This window comes from Xiphophorus hellerii, chromosome 22 (assembly GCF_003331165.1).
Source record: "Xiphophorus hellerii strain 12219 chromosome 22, Xiphophorus_hellerii-4.1, whole genome shotgun sequence".
NCBI lineage: Eukaryota > Metazoa > Chordata > Actinopteri > Cyprinodontiformes > Poeciliidae > Xiphophorus > Xiphophorus hellerii.
In genome coordinates this window covers 754253-775457 of record NC_045693.1, presented here as the reverse complement: position 1 = coordinate 775457, position 21205 = coordinate 754253, and the positions used below count along the sequence as shown (strand labels likewise).

Below are 21205 nucleotides of genomic sequence, written 5' to 3'. Positions count from 1 at the left end.
CTGAAACATTAAAACAACTTCAGCAGGTCGTATGGGTCAGGAATAATCTGATGCTGACGTGTTAAAGCTGTTACTAAACTAAACTAAACTTTTCTCATTTTAATTTCTTATTTTTCGTGGTTCTCATAAAGCTAGCCATTTATTCTGCTAATATTATGAATTTAAAATAAATCTGAGCCTTCATACTTTTGCCTGTCATTGAAAAATTAACTTTATTTTTTCTGTCTGTTAGTTTTCTGTAATTAGAAAACTAACTGTTAGTTTAGATCTAAATATTTAGTTTGAAACGGTGACATTTATAAATGAAAATATAACTGAAAACTGGTTAAATAACCCAAATTATTCCTGTTTTGACTGCATAACTTTCCAGAACCAACCAAAGTATGTTCTGACCTCCTTGGGTTAAAGTTTAATGTTCAGAACCAGAACCAGAACTGGACCAGAACCTGAAGGTGAGAACATCTGGTCCCTACGGAGAACATTCAGAGATTTCTCTAACTTTACCCTTCACCTGGTTCTGTTCGGTTCGGAACCCGCCTTCCTCAGGTTGGAGAGGTTGGTGGGTGGTTCGGTTCGGGTTCCTCAGGTTGGAGGGGTTCTGTGTTGCTGGGGAAGACTCCAGACCCGCATCGCCTCCCTGCAGCCTCACCCTCGCGGTTAAAGTCGCGTTTATCCAATAGGAAAAATCCCTGCACGCGTCGCTAGGCAGACGGCTGCTCCGGCAGCCAATCGCATTGGACGTGTGAAGTAGCGGGCGCACGGAGTAGACTGACCGAGTGACAGCGTCTGAGTCCCGGGGAGGAGGATCGCAGAGGCTCCGTGGGAGAAGTTAGCGCCGCGGACAAGATGCCGAACAAGCCGAAGAAGGAGAAGGTGAGTGTGGACTACGGAGGTAACGTGGAGCCTCTCCCCGTGGAGCGTGGAGGGACAGCGGCATGGAGGCGGGTTCAGATTTGATGAAGCTAAGCGGCTAAAGGCCCGTTAGCATCACACAGCGCTAAAGTCGGCCTGTGATTGGTAGCATCAGTAAAGGGTCATTCCGTAGAGTTAAAGTCTGATTGCTTAAAGGTTTAAGAATCTTTTTTCATAAATATAGAAATCACCTGGGGCCACCAGCAGGAGGCGCTAATGGAGCAAAAGCATTAAGTTCATCTTCAGGAAAGTCTTTCAAATTTTAAAGAGTCTGATTTTAGAATAAACGTGTTTATGTTTGTTCCCCTCTGATAAGAACCAATCAAAGTTCCTAAACCTTCTGGTTTAACAGTCAGTGTTGAGCTAAAACCAGTAACCTGCACCAGTTTAACCAGTTTGAGCTGGTTAATGACTCCATAGATGTGACGGTCCTTACTATCGGTCACAGGCCAACTTCAGGAGAGCTAACGGCGTCCACAGAGGAGCAGGAGAACCGGGACCGGGCTGCTTCCTCTCAGTCCCGCCGGTATCGGGTGGGTGTGTCCCGGCTGCGAGGGAGCCGGGAGGAGCTGGCTCTCTGATCCGCCTGGGAGCTCCGGGGCTCGGCTGCTGGCTGTCCCCGGGCTGCGTGACTCATCCCGGCGACTCCGAAGCTGCGCTTCCCCGCAGTCCGGTTCCGGACCACTGGGTCTGAACCAACGATCCAGAACCATCAGCTGGTCTCATGTTGAGAGCGGTTCTGAACCGGGTCACACAGACCCGGTTTCTGTGTGATCAGCGAGAACCTCAGGGTTCTGGTTCTGATCGGGTCCTGTTGGACCAGCTGATTTCTCTGGCTCGGTTCCGGGTCCGGACCTGATGAAGTCACTGGATCTCTATGGATCTGCTGCAGAACATGACCGGGTTCTGGTCCAGATCTAAAGGAACCCGCAGGTGATCCCTGCTCCATGAGGTTCTGATGGTTCTGATCCAGAACCGGGTCAGAACTCTTCTCCCTGAACTTCCTCCACTTTATTCTGAAAAGTTCTCCCCAGGAAGTTAAGATCCGATTCATAACCATTTTCTTCATCTTTTGGGCCCGATTTCTCTGACCCGGTTCCAGCATTGGTTCTGATCCGTTTAACAGAGTAGCACCGTGGTTCTGGTTCTGATTTGTTGTTTTTCAGGAATCCAGCAAATCTTCCAAAGGCTCCAAGAACAGCAGCAGCGTGAAGGACGGCGGGCCGGAGAACCCGGAGGAGGTGGGTCGCCCCGGCTGCTGCGGCCCAAACGGAACCAGAACCTCTGACCCGCCCGTGTGTTTCAGGTGCAGCAGCAGCAGCAGCAGCAGCAGAGCGGCAACAAGCGCGCCAGCTGCAGCACGCCGCCGCCGCCAACGCAGCTCAACAAGATCAAATACTCCGGCGGCCCGACGCTGCTGAAGAAGGAGCGGCGCCAGAGCTCGACCCGGTTCAGCCTCACCAAGAACCGCGAGCTGCAGAAGCTGCCCGCCCTGAAAGGTGACCGGACCGAACCGGACCGCACCAGAACCCGACTCCATTCAGACCCAAATGTGTCCCTGTCCCCAGATGCCCCGCCCCCGGAGCGAGAGGATCTGTTCGTGCAGAAGCTGCGGCAGTGCTGCGTTCTGTTCGACTTCATCAGCGACCCGCTCAGCGACCTCAAGTACAAGGAGGTCAAGAGGGCGGGGCTTAACGAGATGGTGGAGTACATCACGCACAACAGCGAGGTGGTGACCGAGAGCATCTACCCCGAGGCCGTCGTCATGGTGAGTCCGCTGGTTCCAGGTGTATCCAGGTGAACAGGTGTAGGAAGCTCCGCCTCCTTGGAAGCTCAGCACCAGGTTCCCTCATTGTGCTGCGTTCACTTGCCCTGGGACGTTTCCTCGTTTACTCTAAGCTAGCGCAGCATGTAGCTACCGGAACCGTCACTATGGTAACGGCTGTTTGTGCCCTGCAGTTTTCCATAAACGTGTTCCGGACTCTTCCTCCGTCCTCCAACCCGACCGGCGCCGAGTTCGACCCGGAGGAAGACGAGCCCACGCTGGAGGCAGCCTGGCCTCACCTGCAGGTACGACTCCAACTCCTGGAGGTCCAGGTGAGCAGAACCAGAACCAGAACTGACCCGACCTGTGAATCCACAGCTGGTGTACGAGTTCTTCCTCCGCTTCCTGGAGTCTCCGGACTTCCAGCCCAACGTCGCCAAGAAGTACATCGACCAGAAGTTCGTTCTGTCGGTAAGACATCACCTGGAGGATCACCAGGTAGGTCTCCAGGTGTTGCTCCAGGTGTTGCTCCAGGTGTTGCTCCAGGTGCGCCAGGTGAGCTCCTGTCCTCCCTGCCTGCAGCTGCTGGAGCTGTTTGACAGTGAGGATCCCAGAGAGCGAGACTTCCTGAAAACGATCCTCCACCGGATCTACGGAAAGTTCCTGGGTCTGCGCGCCTACATCCGCCGGCAGATCAACAACATCTTCTACAGGTGAGCTCGCCTTAGCCCCGCCCACACAGGTGAGCCCAGTGCTCCCAGTGGCTCACTGGTGTTCTCATGCTGCAGGTTCATATATGAGACGGAGCATCACAACGGCATCGCTGAGCTGCTGGAGATCCTGGGCAGGTAACACACACACACACACACACTTTTATTTAACTGTAATGTCTGATCTGAGATTATATTATATTTGAAAATGAATAATTTGTTCCAACTGATTTATTTACTCTGAACGTCTTTTACTGTAAAGGTGAAGAATAATAATAACAGAAATCAATAGTGACTGAAAACAAACTTCGGCTCCGTTGTTTTTGTCTTCGCTGCTCTGAGCTTCACGCTGTTGTGGTTGCTAGGCAACATGAGTGACGTTAGCTGAAGCTAAACCTGTCAGAGTTTTCTGTCTTCATGGCCTGAGAAGGAAGCAGACATCAGACTGGACTGGAATGCAGCCGCTCTCTCTCTAACTGAATTGGAATGCGGCCGCTCTCTCTCTAACTGAATTGGAATGCGGCCGCTCTCTCTCTGTAACTGAATTGGAATGCGGCCGCTCTCTCTCTCTAACTGAATTGGAATGCGGCCGCTCTCTCTCTGTTTCCTGCAGCATCATCAACGGCTTCGCTCTGCCTCTGAAGGAAGAACACAAAATGTTTCTGATCCGGGTTCTGCTGCCGCTCCACAAGGTCAAGTCTCTGAGTGTGTACCACCCTCAGGTGAGTGTGTGGTTCTGCTGGTTCTGCTATTTCTGCTGGCTCTGACCCAGTTCTGCTCCCCAGTTGGCTTACTGTGTGGTCCAGTTCCTGGAGAAGGACAGCAGCCTGACGGAGCCGGTGAGTGTCCGGCTGCGGCTTCCTCGGCCGGGCCGCTGCTCCCTGCTGACCTCTGACCCCCGACCTCCCCAGGTGATCGTGGGCCTGCTGAAGTTCTGGCCCAAAACCCACAGTCCGAAGGAGGTGATGTTCCTGAACGAGCTGGAGGAGATCCTGGACGTCATCGAGCCGGCCGAGTTCGTCAAGGTGCAGGAGCCGCTCTTCAGGCAGCTGGCCAAGTGTGTGTCCAGCCCGCACTTCCAGGTACCAGAACCAGAACCGGGCCGGCCGCGGCGGCGGCTTCCGGTTCTGACGGAGGTTCTGCTGCGGTTCCAGGTGGCAGAGAGAGCTCTGTACTACTGGAACAACGAGTACATCATGAGTCTGATCAGCGACAACGCCGCCAAGATTCTCCCCATCATGTTCCCCGCGCTCTACAAGAACTCCAAGAGCCACTGGAACAAGTACACACTGACACACACACTGACACACACACTGACACACACTGACACACACACTGACACACACACTGACACACACACTGACACACACTGATACACACACTGACACTGACACACACACTGACACACACACTGACACACACTGACACACACTGACACACACACTGACACACACTGACACACACTGACACACACACCGATACACACACTGACACACACTGATACACACACTGATACACTCTTCCTCCTCCTCTTCCTCAGGACGATCCACGGTCTGATCTATAACGCTCTGAAGCTTTTCATGGAGATGAACCAGAAGCTGTTTGACGACTGCACCCAGCACTACAAGGCCGAGAAGCAGAAGTGGGTTCTAGGAACCAGAACCTCTGGACCGGACCGGACCGGATCGGACCGGACCGACAGAATGACCTGTTTCTGCTCCTCATGCAGGGAGAAATACAAGCTGAAGGAGCGGGACGAAGTCTGGATGAAGATCGAGGATCTGGCCCGGCAGAACCCACAGGTAAGGACGGAGGATGATGATGATGATGATGAAGGTCCCTGGACATCATGTCTCCTTCTGTTTACCTGCAGAGCAATAAGCTCCACCCCCTGCGTCCTGGACTCCAGCCACAGGAAGAGGTGAGTGATGCTCTGTGTGTGTGTAGGGGTGTGTGTGTGTGTGTGTGTGTGTGTCTGACTCGCGCTGCGTTCCAGTTCCTGATGTTCAGCGATGGCGGTCTGGCCTTCATCTCCATGGAGACGGAAACTCCGACAGCGGAGGACATCCAGCTGCTGAAGAAGACGGTGGAGACGGAGGCGTCACAGGTAGACGCACCTGTTGACCTGAGCTATGCTAGCTAGCTAGCGGTGGCTAACCAGTTCTCGGTCTGCCCTGCAGGGGGCGAAGGAGCTGCAGAAGGACAAGGTGCTGATGCGCAGGAAGTCGGAGCTGCCGCAGGACGTTTACACCATCAGAGCTCTGGAGGCTCACCAGCGGGCCGAGGAGTTCCTCACAGCCAATCAGGAGGCGCTCTGACCCCCATGAGGCCCCGCCCTCTCCGCGGCTCCGCCCCCTGGTGGCCGGAACCAGTAGGACACTAGAAGCTCCGCCCGTCTATCCATGTGCCGTGTCTCAGCGCTCCACTGTGATTGGACATCAGCCACAAACCACGCCCACATCTGCCCCAAGGCTGCCACGGTTCGGACCGCCGCCGAGCGCCTGAACGCATCGTCGGATTCCACGGCAGGAACCCGGAGGTGCGTCCCGATTGGCTGCTCTGGCCCCGCCCCGTTGTGGTGTTTCCATGGAAACTGTGGGGCCTTTGGCTCTACTGCACTTGAACGCAGCGTGGATGAATGTCCCCATGACCTCTGACCACAGTCAGCCAATCAGGTTTGGATCCGCAGAGACGCAGTGAATGTAGGCGTGGCCTCCGCCAGGGGTACCGCCAATCAGGGCTTAGACCCAAACACCAAGAACCAGGCCCGGTTCTGATGGTTCCGAAGGTCCAGTCACCACAGGAAGTGATGGGATGGCTGCAGTTTCCTCCAGGCGTTTCAGACATGAACTCTGATTGGTCAGAGGAAACGAGTCGTCTAATTAAGCAGCTCTGAGGTGGGGGAGGGGCTTTGTGATGTCAGGGAGACCACGCCCCCATGAAGAACACGCCCACATTGGTCACGCCCACAGCACGTCATTTTTTTCTTCATGGCTCTTCCAGCTGTTGAGCCTGCATGTCATCATCCCATTGGCTGTGATAAGCTCCGCCCCCATCGCCCCCCATGTCGTGACACCACCAGGCGGCGCTGTTCCAGATGTTTATTGAGCATCACACGGTGATTTGTACAGATGTTCATGTACAGCAGAAATAAAGCAGATCCCGCCCACATGTATGACCACTTCCTGTTTCTACACACAACAGGAAACATGAGAGCAATGAGACGGGAAGGAAGCTGGTCCAGACTAAACCACAGAAGAAGAAAGAGTCAGTAAACAGTTATCTGGGTCGGATCGGAACCAGGAGCGGCCGAGGCTGCAGCTGCTGGCGGTGCGTTCAGGGGACGTGGTTCCGGCGCAGCATCCGCAGCCCGGCAGAACTCTGGCGCTCCTGCAGCGCGTTCTGGACCAGATCGCTCCACTGGGCGTCGGAGATCTGCTGCGCCCAGGGCGGCACGCCGAGCGAGGGCAGCGCCACGCCCGCCATCGTCCTCTTCACCAGCTCCACATGGGCTGCAGAGACAGGAAGTGATGTCAGATCACACTGCTTAGGTTAGGGTCAAACAGGAAGTGATGTTCTGCACGACCTTTAACCTGATCTGTTCCTTTAATGCAGTGGAGCCCAAAGTGGGTCCTGGAGGCCCGGTTGCATCCTGCATGTTTTATTCTGTCCCTGGTTTTAGTAACAACCTTTCAGCAGGTTAATGTTCTCTAATGATCCATCAATGGATCCAGGTGAGTTAAACCAGGATGCCGGGCCTCCAGGACCCACTTTGGACTGATTTATGGTTCCTCATCCGTAAGTAGGAGAGCAGAACCTGGACCGGGTTCTGACCCAGTTCTAGACAGCCTGATCTCTGGTACCTCTATACAGAATCCTAAATCCGATCCAGTTCCTCTGAACGTCTCACCTGGATCCATGGGGATGGACGCTCGGCTCCTCTGCGCCGCCGCCCCCTCCGGGTCCTCCTCCTCGTCGCTGTCTGGGGGCGGAGCTTCAGGTAGGTGCAGACCCATCACCTGCAGGGACACTCAGGTGAGACGGTGCACGTCAGCAGGTGGGAGAGCTGCTCCACCTGTTACTGGGCAGATCTCACCTCTATCCTGTGCTGCAGCTGCTCCGAGTGGGACGTGTCCCCCCTGTCCTCCTCCTCCGGCTCCCCGGGTCCGTCCGGGTCCTGGTTCAGAGGCTGGTAGTAGTACCCGCCGCTCTCCTCCTCCTCTTCCTCCACTCCGTCCTCCCCCCCAGGCAGCACCGCCCCGTCCACCGGACGCTCGTCCTCCCCCAGCTCGTCCTCTGAGCTCGGCAGCACTCTCTCTGGTCCCATCGCTGAGCGGCACACTTCCATCCACGAGACGCAGCCCTGTGGACAGACGGGGGACAGGCGGGGTGAGACGGGCCGGCGGGCAGAACTACACCCTCGGAGGAAGCACTACATCCTGTAGCAGAATACAGTGGTCCTACAGTCTGGGTCAGAACCAGTAGAAACCGCTTAGAACCCGGTGGTTCTACTGGTTCTGACTCATTCCATGCCCCCCTGTCAGCTCCGGCTTCCTCACCTCAGAACAGAACCAGCGGCCGGAACCGCCGCTACCTGATGAAGGTGGAGAACAGCAGAAGCTAACGGCTAACACAGCTAGCAGCTGTCAGTCTCCAGATCATTTGTTAGTTAGCTTGTTAGCTAGCTGGTTAGTCCGGTAGTTGGTATCTCCCAACAGAACCTCTTGTCTTCACCTGTCCTCACCTCTTTGGGTCTGCTTCACCTGGAGTTAGCTGTTAGCCTCTGCTGCCAGGCGCAGCGAGTGATGCACCAGCACTTCCGGGTGCGTCACAAGTAGCAACGGAAGTGCTTTTCAGAAGTTTTTTTTTGGACGAACTTTATTGAACAAAAGAAAAACTGATGGCATTTCTTATCAGACAACAACCAGAGTGAAGACATTAAGTTAAGTAGGTTGTAATAAATGAACTTCGCAGTAAAATAATAAAAATAAGATCCGGACTTGGTTCTGCTTTGCTCGGAGAGACGCTAAAGGAAGCCACAGGGTGGCGCCAGAGAGCAACAAACCCGTCATGTTCCCCTGAAGAACCGGAAGTTTCTGATCATCTTCAAGAAAATCAAAACTGATGATTCTGAGATGAAGAACCAGAACCGCAATGATTTTATTAGGATCCACATGATGGTTCAAGACTTATCTGGATCCAGTAAGACCGGATCAGAACCACCACAGAACCTCCAGCTGTGTAGAAATTATAAAAATATATTTTAACATCCACAACCTTCTACTGAGGAGTTCAAAAGAGTTTTAATTTCAGGAACTCAATCAAAATAGGTTTTTCTCAGATTGTCCCAAAGCTTCTAATCTTTATCTCCAGGTTCTGCCGGTTCTGAAACTAGGACCAGGAGGAACCGCCACGGGCAACCAGCAGATGCTCCAGGGAACTGCTCATGTTTCCTGACGGAATCAGCAGTCTGATTGGCTCATCTGGGGGTCTGGAGGTCACGACCTCTCAGGAGTTCAAAGTTCAACTTCTTCTTTCCCAGGATGCTGCAGATATTAATGGATTCATTCAGTTGTTGTTTTCATTTTTCTGGACGTGTAAAAGGTTCTGCTCCTCTGATCCAGAACCAGAACTTTCTGTTTGGTCTTGTTTCCTGTTTTGGTTCCTAAGCAAAAACAAAGAGTGACGTCATCACGCATGCCCAAACCCAGAACCTGCAGAGCCCAACAAAACTTCACGTCCCTGGCCCTGTCAGATATGTTGGTTTCTATGGCGACGGAACTCGTAGAGGATCGTGACCGGAAGCTACGTCACAGCTAATCCTCCAACGTTGAAGAGGAGTCACTCCGACGAAGATTGTTCAGTTTCATCTTCATTGATCAGATTAACTTTTATTTAACTTTAATTAAAACATAACATTCCGGTATATTCGCTCTCATTTATTAATTTCAAAGAGTAAAATGTTGTGTAATGGCGGTTTAGCAGGTCAGGCTTTTCTGCTCAGAGTGAGTCCTCCTGTCTGTCCTCCTATCTGTGCTTCGTAGTAAAGCTGCTCACCTGCAGGAACACACCGGGACGCCCGGACTCCCTCTGCCCGACCAACAGCGTTGCTGCCCGGCTGCAGGAGCCCCAGGCCTCCCTTACCGCCCGGGTCGGAATCAGAACCGGTTCTGATGCTCGCCGTCCCGTTGGAGCCGAACCTGCTCTGGCTTGCGGCGGAACCGTGGAATGATGACATCAGCGCGTGACCGTGTGCCCGCTCCGCGCGTGAGCTGATCGATCTCATGTTAATTGACTGATTGAGCGGAGAGCCAATCAGAGGGTCGATTAGCTGGTCCTGCTCTCTGATTGGCTCGGAACGGTTCGGTTCTGAGGTCAGCTGAGGTTCTGGAGACGTTATTGATATCCTCCAGGTTCTGATCAGGTCCATGGTGAAATGATGAACCACCGGACCCGAACCGAAACCGGTCCGCCTCAGAACCTTGTGATCCCTGTGCTGGTTCTGAATGTTTTGGTTCTGATTCCTCAGAAGGTTTGTGTTTGCTTCTGTTCCAGCTGACCCAGTAACCTCCCCTCCCCCCGCCCAGTGCTCCCAGTGCTCCCAGTCCGGATGCTGGCGGCCTCCATCCAGGTCAGCGGGGAGCCGCTGTCGGCGGTCGAGGTTCAGGATATCTGCGACCGGCTGAGGGAGGACGGGGTCCGGCTGCTCTCGGTCCGCGGCTGCCGGCTGTCGGACCGGGACTTCGGGTGGCTCTGCCGCGGCGTGGCCGCCTCTCGCTGCCTGGCGCAGCTCAACCTCAATCTGGGCGTGGTCTCCAGCATCGGCCGCGCGCGCCACCTGGCGGACGCCTTGACGGCCAACCGCTCCCTGCAGACGCTGTTGTGAGTAGCCGCCTGCTGATTGGCCGGGCCGGCCTGATTGGTCAGTGACGGCTTGTGCCGCCCCCCCCTGCAGCCTCCACGGCAGCCCCCTGCTGGACGCTGGCCTGGAGGCCCTGAACCCGGCGCTGGCCGCCCACCCGGCGCTGGTCTGCCTGGACCTGGGCGACTGCCTGCTGGGGGACGCGGCGCTGGCGCTGATCTGCGGGATGCTGCCTCCGGACGGAGCCAAATCAGGTAGGACTGAGGCTCCGGTTCCCCAGGGGCCCTGAACGCACCACATCCTCCTAGAGCTGATGATGACACACCTGCAGACCAGGTGATCCAGATCCTTTAGATCAGGGGTCTCAAACTCCAGTCCTCGAGGCCCGCTGTCCGGTAACCTTCAGATGTGCCTCTGCTGCACCACCTGGATAGAATAATTAGGTCATTACGGTTCTGGAGAACCGATCTACACCAGGAGGAGGTCATTAAGCCGTTTCATTCCAGTGTTTTCTACCTGTGGCTCATCTAAAACCTGCAGGACTGCGACTGGAGGACTGGAGTTTGAGACCCCTGCTCTAGAGGATTAATGACCAATCAGATTACAGGAATATTTTACTGCCCATCACTTCTTCCAACATCTTAATGCTGCAGCTGTTAACACCTGGATTAACCTGTTACTAACCAACGATTTTAACAAATATTAACCAGTAATAAACCTGTAACTAACCCGTTATTAAGCAGTTACTAAGCAACTTGATCACCCAAATGTTCACCAGTTATTGATCAGTTATGAACCTTTAATCAACCAGTTCCAAAGCAACCTGTTGCTTACCAGTACTGTTCCGGTCCGGTCCGGTCTGCCCCTCCAGGTCTCAGGGAGCTGACTCTCAGCGCCAACCCGCGGATCAGCACCAAGGCCTGGGCCCGGTTCTCGGTGGCGGTGGCTCACAGCTCCCAGCTCCGGGTCCTCAACCTGGACTACAACCCACTGGGTAAGGAACCGGAACCGGAACCTGGTCTGGGTCTGGTTCTGATGGGTCGGGTTCTATCTGCAGGGGACCAGATTGCGGCCATGCTAGCGGTTGCCGTGGCGTCCAGTAGAACCCTGGAGGTTCTGGACCTGGAGGGAACCGGACTGACCAACCAGTCGGCGCAGGTCAGCAGCTGCAGCTTCTCACCATATTCTTCCTCCTCTTCCTCAGCAGGCTCACAGCACCGGTTCTGGTTCTGGTTCTGTTCTGCAGGTGTTCCTGGACATGGTGGAGAATTACCCCACCTGCCTTCGGGTTCTGGTTCTGGCCGAGAACGAAGTGAGTCCGGAGCTGCAGCAGCAGATCAGCGACTTGCTGTCTGAAGGGGAGGAGGACGGCAGGGAGGCTCCGCCCCCTGCAGGCCACGCCCCCAGCAGCGCCCTGCAGCCAATCAGAGAGAAGCCACTCCCCTGGCTCCCCTACAGCAGTAAGGGCTGAAAGCGGTCCGGATGGAGCCGGTTTTGTTGGACCCGGAGCAGAACCGGCCGTCCTCTGTGTGGTGTTTAAATGTCCTCTGGATCCGTAGGAGTTTCGTGTTCTGTCTGGTGTTAATCGGACCCAGTTCTGGCAGCATTACGCTGTTTCTACACATTAATATTCAATTTGTATTTATTATTATTATTCTGTGGTTCTACTCAGGCCGGGTTCTGGTTCTGGATTCAGTCAGGCTAAAATTTGAATAAATAATGTGTTAAAACTGATACAGTCATTTAAATATATTTTAAATTTAATTAAGATGAAGAAGCTAATCTTAGCCTTAAAAGAAGTTCTGATGGTTCTGACAGTTCTTCTGAGCTAAAAAACCCGGTTCAGTTCGGGTCTGATTCCCTGATGGAACCAAACGCTTCTTTGAGTCCTGACGGGCCTGACCCGGTTCAGACGGGTGGAACCAGAACCTGTTAGCTCCAGTTCTCCCTCTGGTTTATGGTTCTGTGGGTTTTTGGTACCGTTGACCCGGCTGAAAAGAACCGGACTGAACCCAGAAACCCGGTTCTAAAGTCTGAATGACCTTTGACCCCACAGACTCCAGTCCGCCCACGGTCGTGCTGACGTCAGGAGTAGGCGAGAGCCTATTGGCTGAAACTGAAATATGACCACGCCCACTTCCTGCCAGAGCGTTGTCACTTCCTGGACTGAATGTTTGTCTGCTCCGACCTGATTGGTGGGCCTGGGGAGGGGGCGGGGCTTGTTGACAGGTGTTGCTTTGTTCTGCTGTGATGATGTCACAATAAAAACAGTTTACAGCTCGGTAAGGACGGCTCTGATTGGTTATTTCTGCTCAGCAAGTCCAGAACCAGAACAGAGTGAAACAGATTTATTGAATGCGGACCGGATCGGTTCTGGTTTAGTTCAGAGCAGAGTTCTGATGACTTCTGGACCGCCGTCATTCAGCCGGTCAGAGAAAAACAAGTTCATTCTTCAGTCATTTTCACCATGTTATCGTTTCACTTATAAATGCCACAGATTAAAAGTTTAGTTAGCAAACCTGCTAACTAAACTTTTATTTTGTAAGCTAGCAATATTTAGCTTTGTAACTGAATATTTAGTTTGAAATGGTGACATTTATAAATGAATAAAAAAACATCGATATGAACTCAAACTACTTCTGTTAATGTCTGACAATCGGCGCCCCCTGCTGGACCACCGGGGTCCGACGGGTCGAATAAAATCTGTACAAGAAGCAATAAATAGAATATCTTACAGTATTTACAGAACAGTTTGGTTTGCAGCCGGTTCTGGTTCCGGTCTAAGAGTAAAAACAGACGGGGAGTCGATCCAAAGCCGGTTCTAGGAACCAGAACTTCCTCCTGACTCGGTTCACCACCCCGACCCGATCCGGATCCATCCAGAGAAATGTTCCTGTTGAAGAACGGTCATCATGGCCGCCTTCCTGAGTGCGAATTCTGATCCAGTCAGGTCCGGTTCCATGCTGCAAACCATCTGATCAACGTATAATGTCATAGTGCAGGTGGATCTGTGACCTCTGACCTCTCTCTAAACAACTTCTATGTTGAGTTTCTTTTTCTGTGGTTCTGCTGCATTCAGGAAGCTGATCCGATGCTCCAGCTGGTCGCCGGGCTCCCGCCTGCTGCGCGGCGATGGGGACAACCAGCAGGGGGCGTGGCCACGGCGTCGGCAGGGGGCGTGGAGGACCAGAGCGGCGGTCAGCGCCACCACGCCTACAGACACGCTCGTCAGAACCAACACGACGACGAGCTGCAGGTCAGACAGTCCGCCGGCGCCGCGCTCCTTCACCGTCACCTTTACCTTCCTGTTGTCATGGTGACCTGTGTCCCGGGCCCGCGTGGTCCAGACCGACGGGCTGGGGCTGGCGGGGCTCGGCGGTGTTTCACAGGTGGTTCCGGCAAATCCCGGCCGGCAGAGGCAGCGGAAGCCTCCGGCGCGGTCAAGGCAGCGGCCGCCGTTTCGGCAGGGCTGGCTGGCACAGTCATCCATGTTGACCGTACAGAACCGGCCCGAGAACCCGACCGGGCAGAGGCAGGAGAACCGGTTAACTCCATCCACACAGGTGGCGCCGCTGGCACACGGCCCCATCGAGCAGTCGTCGATGTCGGTCTCACAGCGGGGCCCCGTGAATCCGGCGAGGCAGCGGCACACAAGCTCTGCCGCAAAGCCGTCAGCGTCCTCACACAGGCCGCCATTTTTACAAGGGGACCTGGAACCAGAACCAGATGGGAGTTAAAGTCCAGACCAAGAACTTTAAATGATTCTAGTGAACTACCATAAAATACGTTGGATCATCAATAAGTCATATCACAACAGAGATGATACGTGCTAACGTTAGCTTAGCCCTTCAACCCTCAGACTCTGTGGACCTGTTGCTACCGATCACCTTCTCTGGAGACACGGCCCCTTCCTCCTCCGGCAGGTCGGACCATGAAAACCGTCTGGACACAAGCAGCGGAAGTCTCCGCTGTCCTCCAGCAGACAGGTGGCGCCGTTGAGGCAGGGCTGCTGGGAGCACACGCTGAGGTCTGACAGGAAACACACACACAACAGGCAGCGGCGTCAAGAAACACCAAGACCGACTGGTTTCCGACGGATCGGTTAGCCGCAGAGACCTTTGTCGCAGAATCGGCCGCCCCAACCCGGCTGACACGCGCACTGCCACGGCTGCAGGCAGGAGCCGTGCACGCAACCCGGCATCGTCACACAGCGCTGGCACAGCTCACCGTCCCAGCCCGGATCACACCTGGAAACAGGCAGCAAGTTTCAAGGAAAGATGGAGGAATTAACCATGACAGGAGACAAAAACAGGTTCCTGTGGTTTCTGCACCGCAGCCGTAAAAAAACATGATGCTGAGACATTAGTCCTGGAATGTCCTGGATCCTGGAAGTGTTTTTCAGCTGATAGAAGGCCCGTTCTGGAACTGTCTTTGTGTTGCTCTAAAGGTTCAGGTCAGAGGTCAGCCTGATCTCTAGTTTCCAGCTGGAAGAACTGAACTGAACTGTGAACCTTTCAAAAATAAAAGCAGTTGGTTAATGTCAGTAAACCGTTTGGTCTACAGCAGGGGTCCCAAACTCCAGGCCTCCAGGGCCACAGTCCTGCAGTTTTTAGATGAGCCACAGGTACAAAACACTGGAATGAAATGACTTAATGACCTCCTCCTTGTGTAGATCAGTTTTCCAGAACCTTAATGACCTAATTATTCTGTTCAGGTGGTGCAGCAGAGGTACATCTAAAAGTTGCAGGACTGCGGTCCTCCAGGACTGGAGTTTGAGACCCCTGGTCTACAGGGTGCAGCCAGGCTGAGGGAGGATTTCCTGTTACACCTGGAGACCAGATCTGACCAGGCTCAGCGGCGTTCAGCAGGTCGGTATCCGTGGAAACGGGATTTAACCTTTGACCTCCTGGTTCTGATGACGTCTTACCTGCAGACTCCGAACTCATCACAGCGGCTGTTGGTAGCGTTGCAGCTGCAGTTGCTTCCTGTGGGGAGAACGGAACCGATCAGAGGAAATGGTCGGAAAACAGGATGTAGATAAATTCTGTCAGAATAAAGTGTCTGCTGGGAACCCAGTTCTGATCTGGGATGGTTCCAATTCCGGGTTTAGCAGAACCTGAGACATTAAAGTTCTCCAGCTCAGTGGTCTCGGACTGGTCGAGACTTTGCATATTTGCTGCGGACCAGCGGACTATTGCTGCTGTTGCTGCTGTTGTTGCTGTTGCTGCTGTTGTTGCTGTTGCTGCTGTTGTTGCTGTTGCTGCTGTTGTTGCTGTTGTTGCTGTTTCTACCTCATTCTGCTGCTTGTGGCTCAATGTTGGCACACAAGACATAACCAACAGGATCTGGTTAAAGGATTTTCAAAATAAAAGATCCTCCAGTCTCAACACATAAAACGGAAGTATTTAATTATTTCTTGCGCAGTCCGGTACCAATTGACCGGTACCGGTCCGTGGACCACTGCTCCAGCTGATCAGTGACTGGAATCTGAAACTGGGAAACCACCAGATCACACCTCCAGTCCAGAACTATTCATACCCCTGCAGATTCAGAAACGTTTTTGATTCGTCTGGCTCTGCATTTTATTTTGAAAATTCATTGGGAATTCTTTCCTGTTGTCTCAATAATTAGAGGAGAGGTGTTCCAGAACCACACCAGAACCGCTCTGGTTCTGAATGGCTTCCTGGTTCTGCTGCTGATCCGGTTCAGAACCAATTCTCCAGTAGAGGCCCAACAGAACCATTAGAACCAGTACTGTCTCTGAGTGGTTGGACTCTGTCAGAGGTTGATGACAGGTTTGCTCCGTGTTTAGACCGTAACCTCTGACCTCTGGCCTCGGAGTGCAGCTGCCGGTCGGATCGGGTTTCAGCCGGAATGGAAATGGATTGTTCCAAGGAACGTCTCTGTAATCCGACCCGATCGCTGGCACAACAACCGGCGGGCAAAGCAAACCGTCCGCCGCCCGCCACGCGTCCCGTCGCCTGTCAGAGGTCAGAGGTCAAACTCCTGGCCTTACAGCAGGAACTGGTTCAGGAAAACTGGTGAATCCAGAAACGGGAACACTGTGAGGATGAGCAGCTTTCCTTCTTCATCATGGAGGAAGTCAGAGGGAGCAGCCATGAAGTTACAGGAAGAAAAAAATTTTTATGTCCATGAAAATCAGTTTGATAATTAATAAAGGTGAGTAAAACAGGAAGTTCAAGGATTCCTGTTGGAAAAGATCATTATTAATAAATGCGTTTTCTTTTGGTGTTTGTTGTTGTTCATAAACATCGCTTTCTGATCAAGAACAGATCAGGATTATCGATGATCGGACAGAACCTTCTGGTTGTTCCATTAAACCCCAGACTTCCTGTTTGGAAGGCCAGGTTTCCTCCAGGACTCTGCAGATCATCTCCAGACCTGGACCCTCTCAGTACCTCATGCGTACCTGGGTCATGTGACCTACCTGCACCAGGGGACGGGGCTAAGAGCATGAGGCACACGCAGCTCAGCAGCAGCAGGACGCCCGCACCTCGGATCGCCGACATGTTGGCTGCAGCGAGAGGCCGTCCTGCAACAGGAGGAGGACACGGAGAAACGGAGACCAGGTGAGTCCACCTGTCCTCATGTGAGGACAGAACCAACTACAGCACAGCTAGAGTTATTTCTGAAGTAAATGGAATGCAGCATTAGAAAGCTATTTGTTGTGTTAGCATGCTAGCTGTTTCTTTTAGCTCAGAATTTGGTGCATGGATCTGGAAATAATATCGGACATCTTAGATTTCATGTGTTCATTGTGTCATAAATAGTTTAAACGAGTTGGGAAGTTGGGCCTTCCAAACTGGAGTTCTGACTTTCAAACTGGAAGCTTGAGAATTTGGTCAGAAAACATCACGAGGATCCTCTGGACCAACAGCTGGACTGCTGGTGTTACTCCTGGTTCAGCTGGGCCCCCGACACCCGGCTGCAGACATTAGCCCCCAGAGATGACCTGGTCTCTCTGTGAGGTCATCTTTCCGTCCTGGAGTGACCTTGAGCCCAGGAGATTTTTCCGGACATGTCTGCAGGTTGGAGGTGTCGCTGCAATGCGTGTGAAGTTGAGCCGCCACTGAGAGTGAAACTCAAGCTGCCAGCGAGGGACAGTCCTGCAGGACGCTGTGAGCTGAACTTCAGACGGACCGAGGGACGTGTCTTGGGTTCCAGTCCTGCATCCCATGCCGCTCCACATCAAACTTTTCCAAATGTCTTAACCTTCCTTTCTCCTTCCCCCAACATGGACAACAATCTCTGTAGAGGATAGGTCTGTCCAGCAACTGGACCCTCCTCCTCTGTCTCAACCAGACCTTTGGTCCAGCAGGGAGTGGATGTTCCTCCAGACCAGAAGTTCTCCTGTCCTCCAGGTACATTGTCCTGAAGCTGCTAGGTGTGTCTCCGCTTCTACACACCAGGGACATATCTAGCACCAGCAGGACAGGACTGGAGATGATCCAGGACGCTCCACTTCCTGATCAGGTCATGTGACCTACCTGTTCTTCTTCCTCCTCTTCTTCTTCCCGCTCTCTGTTTCCTTCAGTCTTGTTGCCGTGGTGACGGAGGTCCGGATCACTGTGCCCACACGGTCGACTGTTAGGCAGGAAAACAAGGAGCGGATCACTTTTCCAGAGATTCCAGGGAAGTGCGCGGCCTCTGCAGAGACAGGAAGGGACATGCCTGGATTACCGACAGCATTCGTGTGGCTCGCATACCACAGCTCACACACACACACACACACACACACACACCCCCCCACACACACACACACACACACACACACACACACACACACACTCAGAGCCTTTCTTTCAGGGTGTTTGCTCTGGGGAAAGAAGAATGAGGGGAGTGTGTGCTGGAGAGAAAGCAACAGGTGGTTGGTTAGCGGGAGAGTGAGTCAGAGCAAACATTCTCCATCATCTCTCCACGAACTCACTCCTCCTCACTCCATATCACGCCTCTGACGAACACTCCTGCAGTAAACACACACAGCAGCACAGGCCAATCAGAGGGCAGGGAATCGGTCACATGACCAGGACTAAGAACATAAAACCTGGAGTGTCTAAACAAGTTCCCCCTTCAACAGAACTGTCCCCTTTCAGACTAAACAGTTCATGTTCAGAGTTCACCACTAGAAAAGCTCCTTCATCATACTTGACCTTCTTCACTTTGGTCTGAACCACCAGGAAGTGGATGTACATCTCAGTCAGGGTGCTAGGAAGCTTTCCTCCCTCTCTGATCTCCAGCACATCCTCCAGAACTGTAGCAGTGATCCAGCAGAAAACTGGGATGTGGCACATGATGTGGAGGCTTCGTGATGTCTTCATGTGGGAGATGATCCTGCTGGCCTGCTGCTCATCTCTGAATCTCTTCCTGAAGTACTTCTCCTTCTGTGGGTCAGTGAACCCTCTGACCTCTGTCACCATGTCAACATAGTGAGGAGGGATCTGATTGGCTGCTGCAGGTCGTGTGGTTATCCAGAGGAGAGCAGAGGGAAGCAGTTTGCCCCTGATGAGGTTTGTCAGCAGAACATCCACTGAGGTGGACTCTGTAGCATCAGTCAGTTGTTATGGAAGTCCAGAGGAAGTCGACTCTCATCCAGACCAAAGATGAGGAGAACCTGGAAGTGCGGAGCCTTCTAGGGGAGATGGGGAAATATTTTTCTTTTGGGTTTCCTCACAAAACTTTTGCGTTACCTTACAATAATGTACTAATCAGTTCATGCGGTATAACTGAATACTGTAGCCTTTCTCACGGTGCCCATTGTACTTTTTGCCATAATATGAGGCTTTCATGAGGTTTTTCCATGTATCTTAATATTTCATTGTGAAATATGAGATAATATTGTGAAGTTTTATATCTTTTTCTTTAGGATAGAAATGCACCACAAACCTATGATATAAATAGAAACTTTCCATAAGTAGGAAAGAAAGAAAAAATACATCCAAACTATTTGGATTATTTCTGAGTTATTATCACAAGGTAATTAGTCATCTGACAGTTTGATTGTGTCTCTTTTGTGTTGGTCTGAATGATTTAAAGGGCTGTTTTCATGTTCAGCTCCATCTCAGCCTTACACAAACAGACATAAACATGCAGTGAATAAATTGATTTTCAATCAATTTTTTGCACCAAAGAATTAAGAATAAACATGTTTTCACTGAGGCTCTTTATATGTGTAAATATTTTACATTTAAATTGACATTTGTGACTGTATATAAAATAGACCAGCAAATATTGGAGTAAGAATATTGCGAGGGAACGTAAAACTTAATGCGAGGTAACACAAAAGAAAATTTTTCCATGTGTCCCCTAGAGGGCACTATATTGAAGTGTTCAAAGCTGCAGATTTCTTTGGTTTCAGTAAAGAAGTGATTAACAAGTTCCACCAACCTGAACTTTTTCTCTTTCAGCTCTCTGAAAGTGAATGGAAATATGAACTGAATTTTCTGGTGTGGGGCTCCACAGTGGCCCAGCTGGTAACACTGTTGCCTCACAGCAAGATGGTCCTGCGTTCGATTCCCAGCCTGGGGTCTTTCTGCATGGAGTTTGCATGTTCTTCCTGTGCATGCGTGGGTTTTCTCTGGGTACTCCAACTTCCTCCCACAGTCCAAAAAAAATTAGGTTAATTGGACTGTATAAATTCTCCTTAGTTGTGAGTGCATGATTGTTTTTCCTGTCTGTCTCTGCATTGCCCTGTGATGGACTGGTGACCTGTCCAGGATGATGCCACCTCTCGCCTGTTGACAGCTAGAAATAGGCATCAGCACTCTTAATGGGATAAAGGTGTGAGAAAATGGATGGATGGATGTTCTGGTGGTCTTTGTCTTGTCATGTGCTTAGATCACATGCCATCCAATATGGATAACTCAGAAAAGTTTGACCTTTGTATGCCAAAGTTAGAGCATTTCATTTTTGTAAGTATGTCAGGTTAGTTGCCTGGCCCCCCAAACATTCTCAAAAACTCAAGATTTTGATAACTTTTACTGCCCCATCCTTTACTTTCATACTGACCAAATATGAAGCTGGTAGCTCAAAATCCATTGGAAGGCTTTGTAATTGTCAAAAATGGCAACAAAAAAAATAGCTCTTTGAGCCAAAATGGCCAAGTAATATTAGGGCTTTTTATCCTTAGTTCAGGGGATCTACCTATGTGCAGAGTATGAAGCCTATAGGAAGTACAGTTTGGTGTATCTCACATTAAGGGGTCCTGTAGAGCAGCATGGCCTTAACCCTAACCCACTTTCAGTTCCATTAAAAATGTTTTAATATCATGTGGGGACAGTTTTGGGCAAAGTTACGTGAATTTTGAACTATATTTAGTTCAAAATTCCAAAGCCTCCACAGCGGGGAGTCCACCCTGAACTAATTCAGAAGGAAAACTCCGTGGTGAACTAGTTCATGTTCAGAGTTCATGGAGACAGAACATCAGCCGAGTCATATCTGGCCTTTCACTGCCTCAGAAGGATCCTGGTACCAGGTTCACAGTTCAAAGGTCAAAAGGCCCTTGGACTTGGTCTAAGGTACCAAGTCCTGGGTCCTAGGTTTCAGGTCAAAGGTTAAAGAAAGAGAACTACATCAAAACATCAGTTGATGTCCATCTTCTCACTGAATCATGGATGCCAGGTTATGAACAGGACGTCCAGAAAGCTACGAGTTTTATTGTGAAGTCACGAGTTTCCTGGTGGAGTTCCATACAGGAAGTATTTTTGTCAGGCAGCTGAAGCAAACTCTGAAGCTCCATTCTTCCCGTCCAGTTCTGGTTCTCCTGGTTCCACCAGGTTTGAAGTGCCTAATATTTCAGCACCTGAAGGTTCTACAGTCTGTAGCTAAACCACGGTCACACCCATCGTCTAGCGCCCTCTGCTGGTCCGGAGGTTCAAACTCAGCTGATTATTTTTGGAGCTACTCCGCAGCTTCAGGAATAATGAAGGTATTTCCATC

At 51.8% G+C, this 21205-nt stretch overlaps 4 protein-coding genes across 5 annotated transcripts; 2 read left to right on the top strand and 2 right to left on the bottom strand.

Moving 5' to 3' along the window:
- The first annotated feature begins 744 nt into the window (after positions 1-744).
- LOC116712909 (serine/threonine-protein phosphatase 2A 56 kDa regulatory subunit delta isoform-like) lies at positions 745-6558 on the top strand. 2 transcript variants are annotated; one of them, XM_032552796.1, is made up of 17 exons: positions 745-873; positions 2079-2153; positions 2219-2411; positions 2481-2680; positions 2872-2982; positions 3056-3148; positions 3260-3390; positions 3466-3525; positions 4001-4109; positions 4173-4226; positions 4299-4469; positions 4542-4669; positions 4928-5029; positions 5117-5189; positions 5261-5308; positions 5384-5494; positions 5568-6558. In XM_032552796.1, exons 1-17 carry the CDS (start codon positions 847-849, stop codon positions 5703-5705), a joined length of 1824 nt encoding a protein of 607 aa, XP_032408687.1. In that variant the 5' UTR covers positions 745-846; the 3' UTR covers positions 5706-6558. The 2 variants fall into 2 exon arrangements, with proteins under 2 accessions (XP_032408687.1, XP_032408688.1); XM_032552797.1 differs by having other exon boundaries at positions 2079-2156; positions 2231-2411.
- Positions 6475-9943, bottom strand: mea1 (male-enhanced antigen 1). The gene is given in 5 exon segments (XM_032552858.1): positions 6475-6899; positions 7298-7406; positions 7484-7750; positions 9445-9462; positions 9464-9943. Coding segments are annotated over 5 exon segments (924 nt in total). The 5' UTR covers positions 9818-9943; the 3' UTR covers positions 6475-6723.
- A 29-nt stretch (positions 9944-9972) lies between these two features.
- Positions 9973-12535, top strand: lrrc73 (leucine rich repeat containing 73). Its single transcript, XM_032552846.1, has 6 exons — positions 9973-10269; positions 10343-10503; positions 11121-11243; positions 11307-11407; positions 11496-11709; positions 12306-12535. Exons 1-6 carry the CDS (start codon positions 9998-10000, stop codon positions 12374-12376), a joined length of 942 nt encoding a protein of 313 aa, XP_032408737.1. The 5' UTR covers positions 9973-9997; the 3' UTR covers positions 12377-12535.
- Positions 12536-12582: 47 nt separating this feature from the next.
- dlk2 (delta-like 2 homolog (Drosophila)) lies at positions 12583-17902 on the bottom strand. The gene is made up of 6 exons (XM_032552829.1): positions 17758-17902; positions 16698-16802; positions 15177-15234; positions 14366-14496; positions 14137-14278; positions 12583-13959 (listed from the first exon to the last, which is right to left on the bottom strand). The coding sequence occupies exons 2-6, from the start codon at positions 16777-16779 to the stop codon at positions 13278-13280; spliced, it is 1095 nt and encodes a 364-aa protein (XP_032408720.1). The 5' UTR covers positions 16780-16802; positions 17758-17902; the 3' UTR covers positions 12583-13277.
- Positions 17903-21205: the final 3303 nt, after the last annotated feature.

Excerpts from the sequence above, each read along its gene's own strand:
- LOC116712909 (XM_032552796.1), top strand. The coding sequence starts at position 847 with ATGCCGAACAAGCCGAAGAAGGAGAAG. Across the intron at positions 3,526-4,000 it reads CTGCTGGAGATCCTGGGCAG|CATCATCAACGGCTTCGCTC; the intron begins GTAACACACACA and ends TGTTTCCTGCAG. Across the intron at positions 4,227-4,298 it reads ACAGCAGCCTGACGGAGCCG|GTGATCGTGGGCCTGCTGAA; the intron begins GTGAGTGTCCGG and ends CGACCTCCCCAG.
- lrrc73 (XM_032552846.1), top strand. The coding sequence starts at position 9,998 with ATGCTGGCGGCCTCCATCCAGGTCAGCGGGGAGCCGCTGTCGGCGGTC. Across the intron at positions 10,270-10,342 it reads CGCTCCCTGCAGACGCTGTT|CCTCCACGGCAGCCCCCTGC; the intron begins GTGAGTAGCCGC and ends CCCCCCCTGCAG. Across the intron at positions 11,244-11,306 it reads CCTGGACTACAACCCACTGG|GGGACCAGATTGCGGCCATG; the intron begins GTAAGGAACCGG and ends TTCTATCTGCAG.
- dlk2 (XM_032552829.1), bottom strand. The coding sequence starts at position 16,779 with ATGTCGGCGATCCGAGGTGCGGGCGTCCTGCTGCTGCTGAGCTGCGTG. Across the intron at positions 14,497-15,176 it reads GATGAGTTCGGAGTCTGCAG|GTGTGATCCGGGCTGGGACG; the intron begins GTAAGACGTCAT and ends GCCTGTTTCCAG. Across the intron at positions 14,279-14,365 it reads CGGCCGATTCTGCGACAAAG|ACCTCAGCGTGTGCTCCCAG; the intron begins GTCTCTGCGGCT and ends GTTTCCTGTCAG.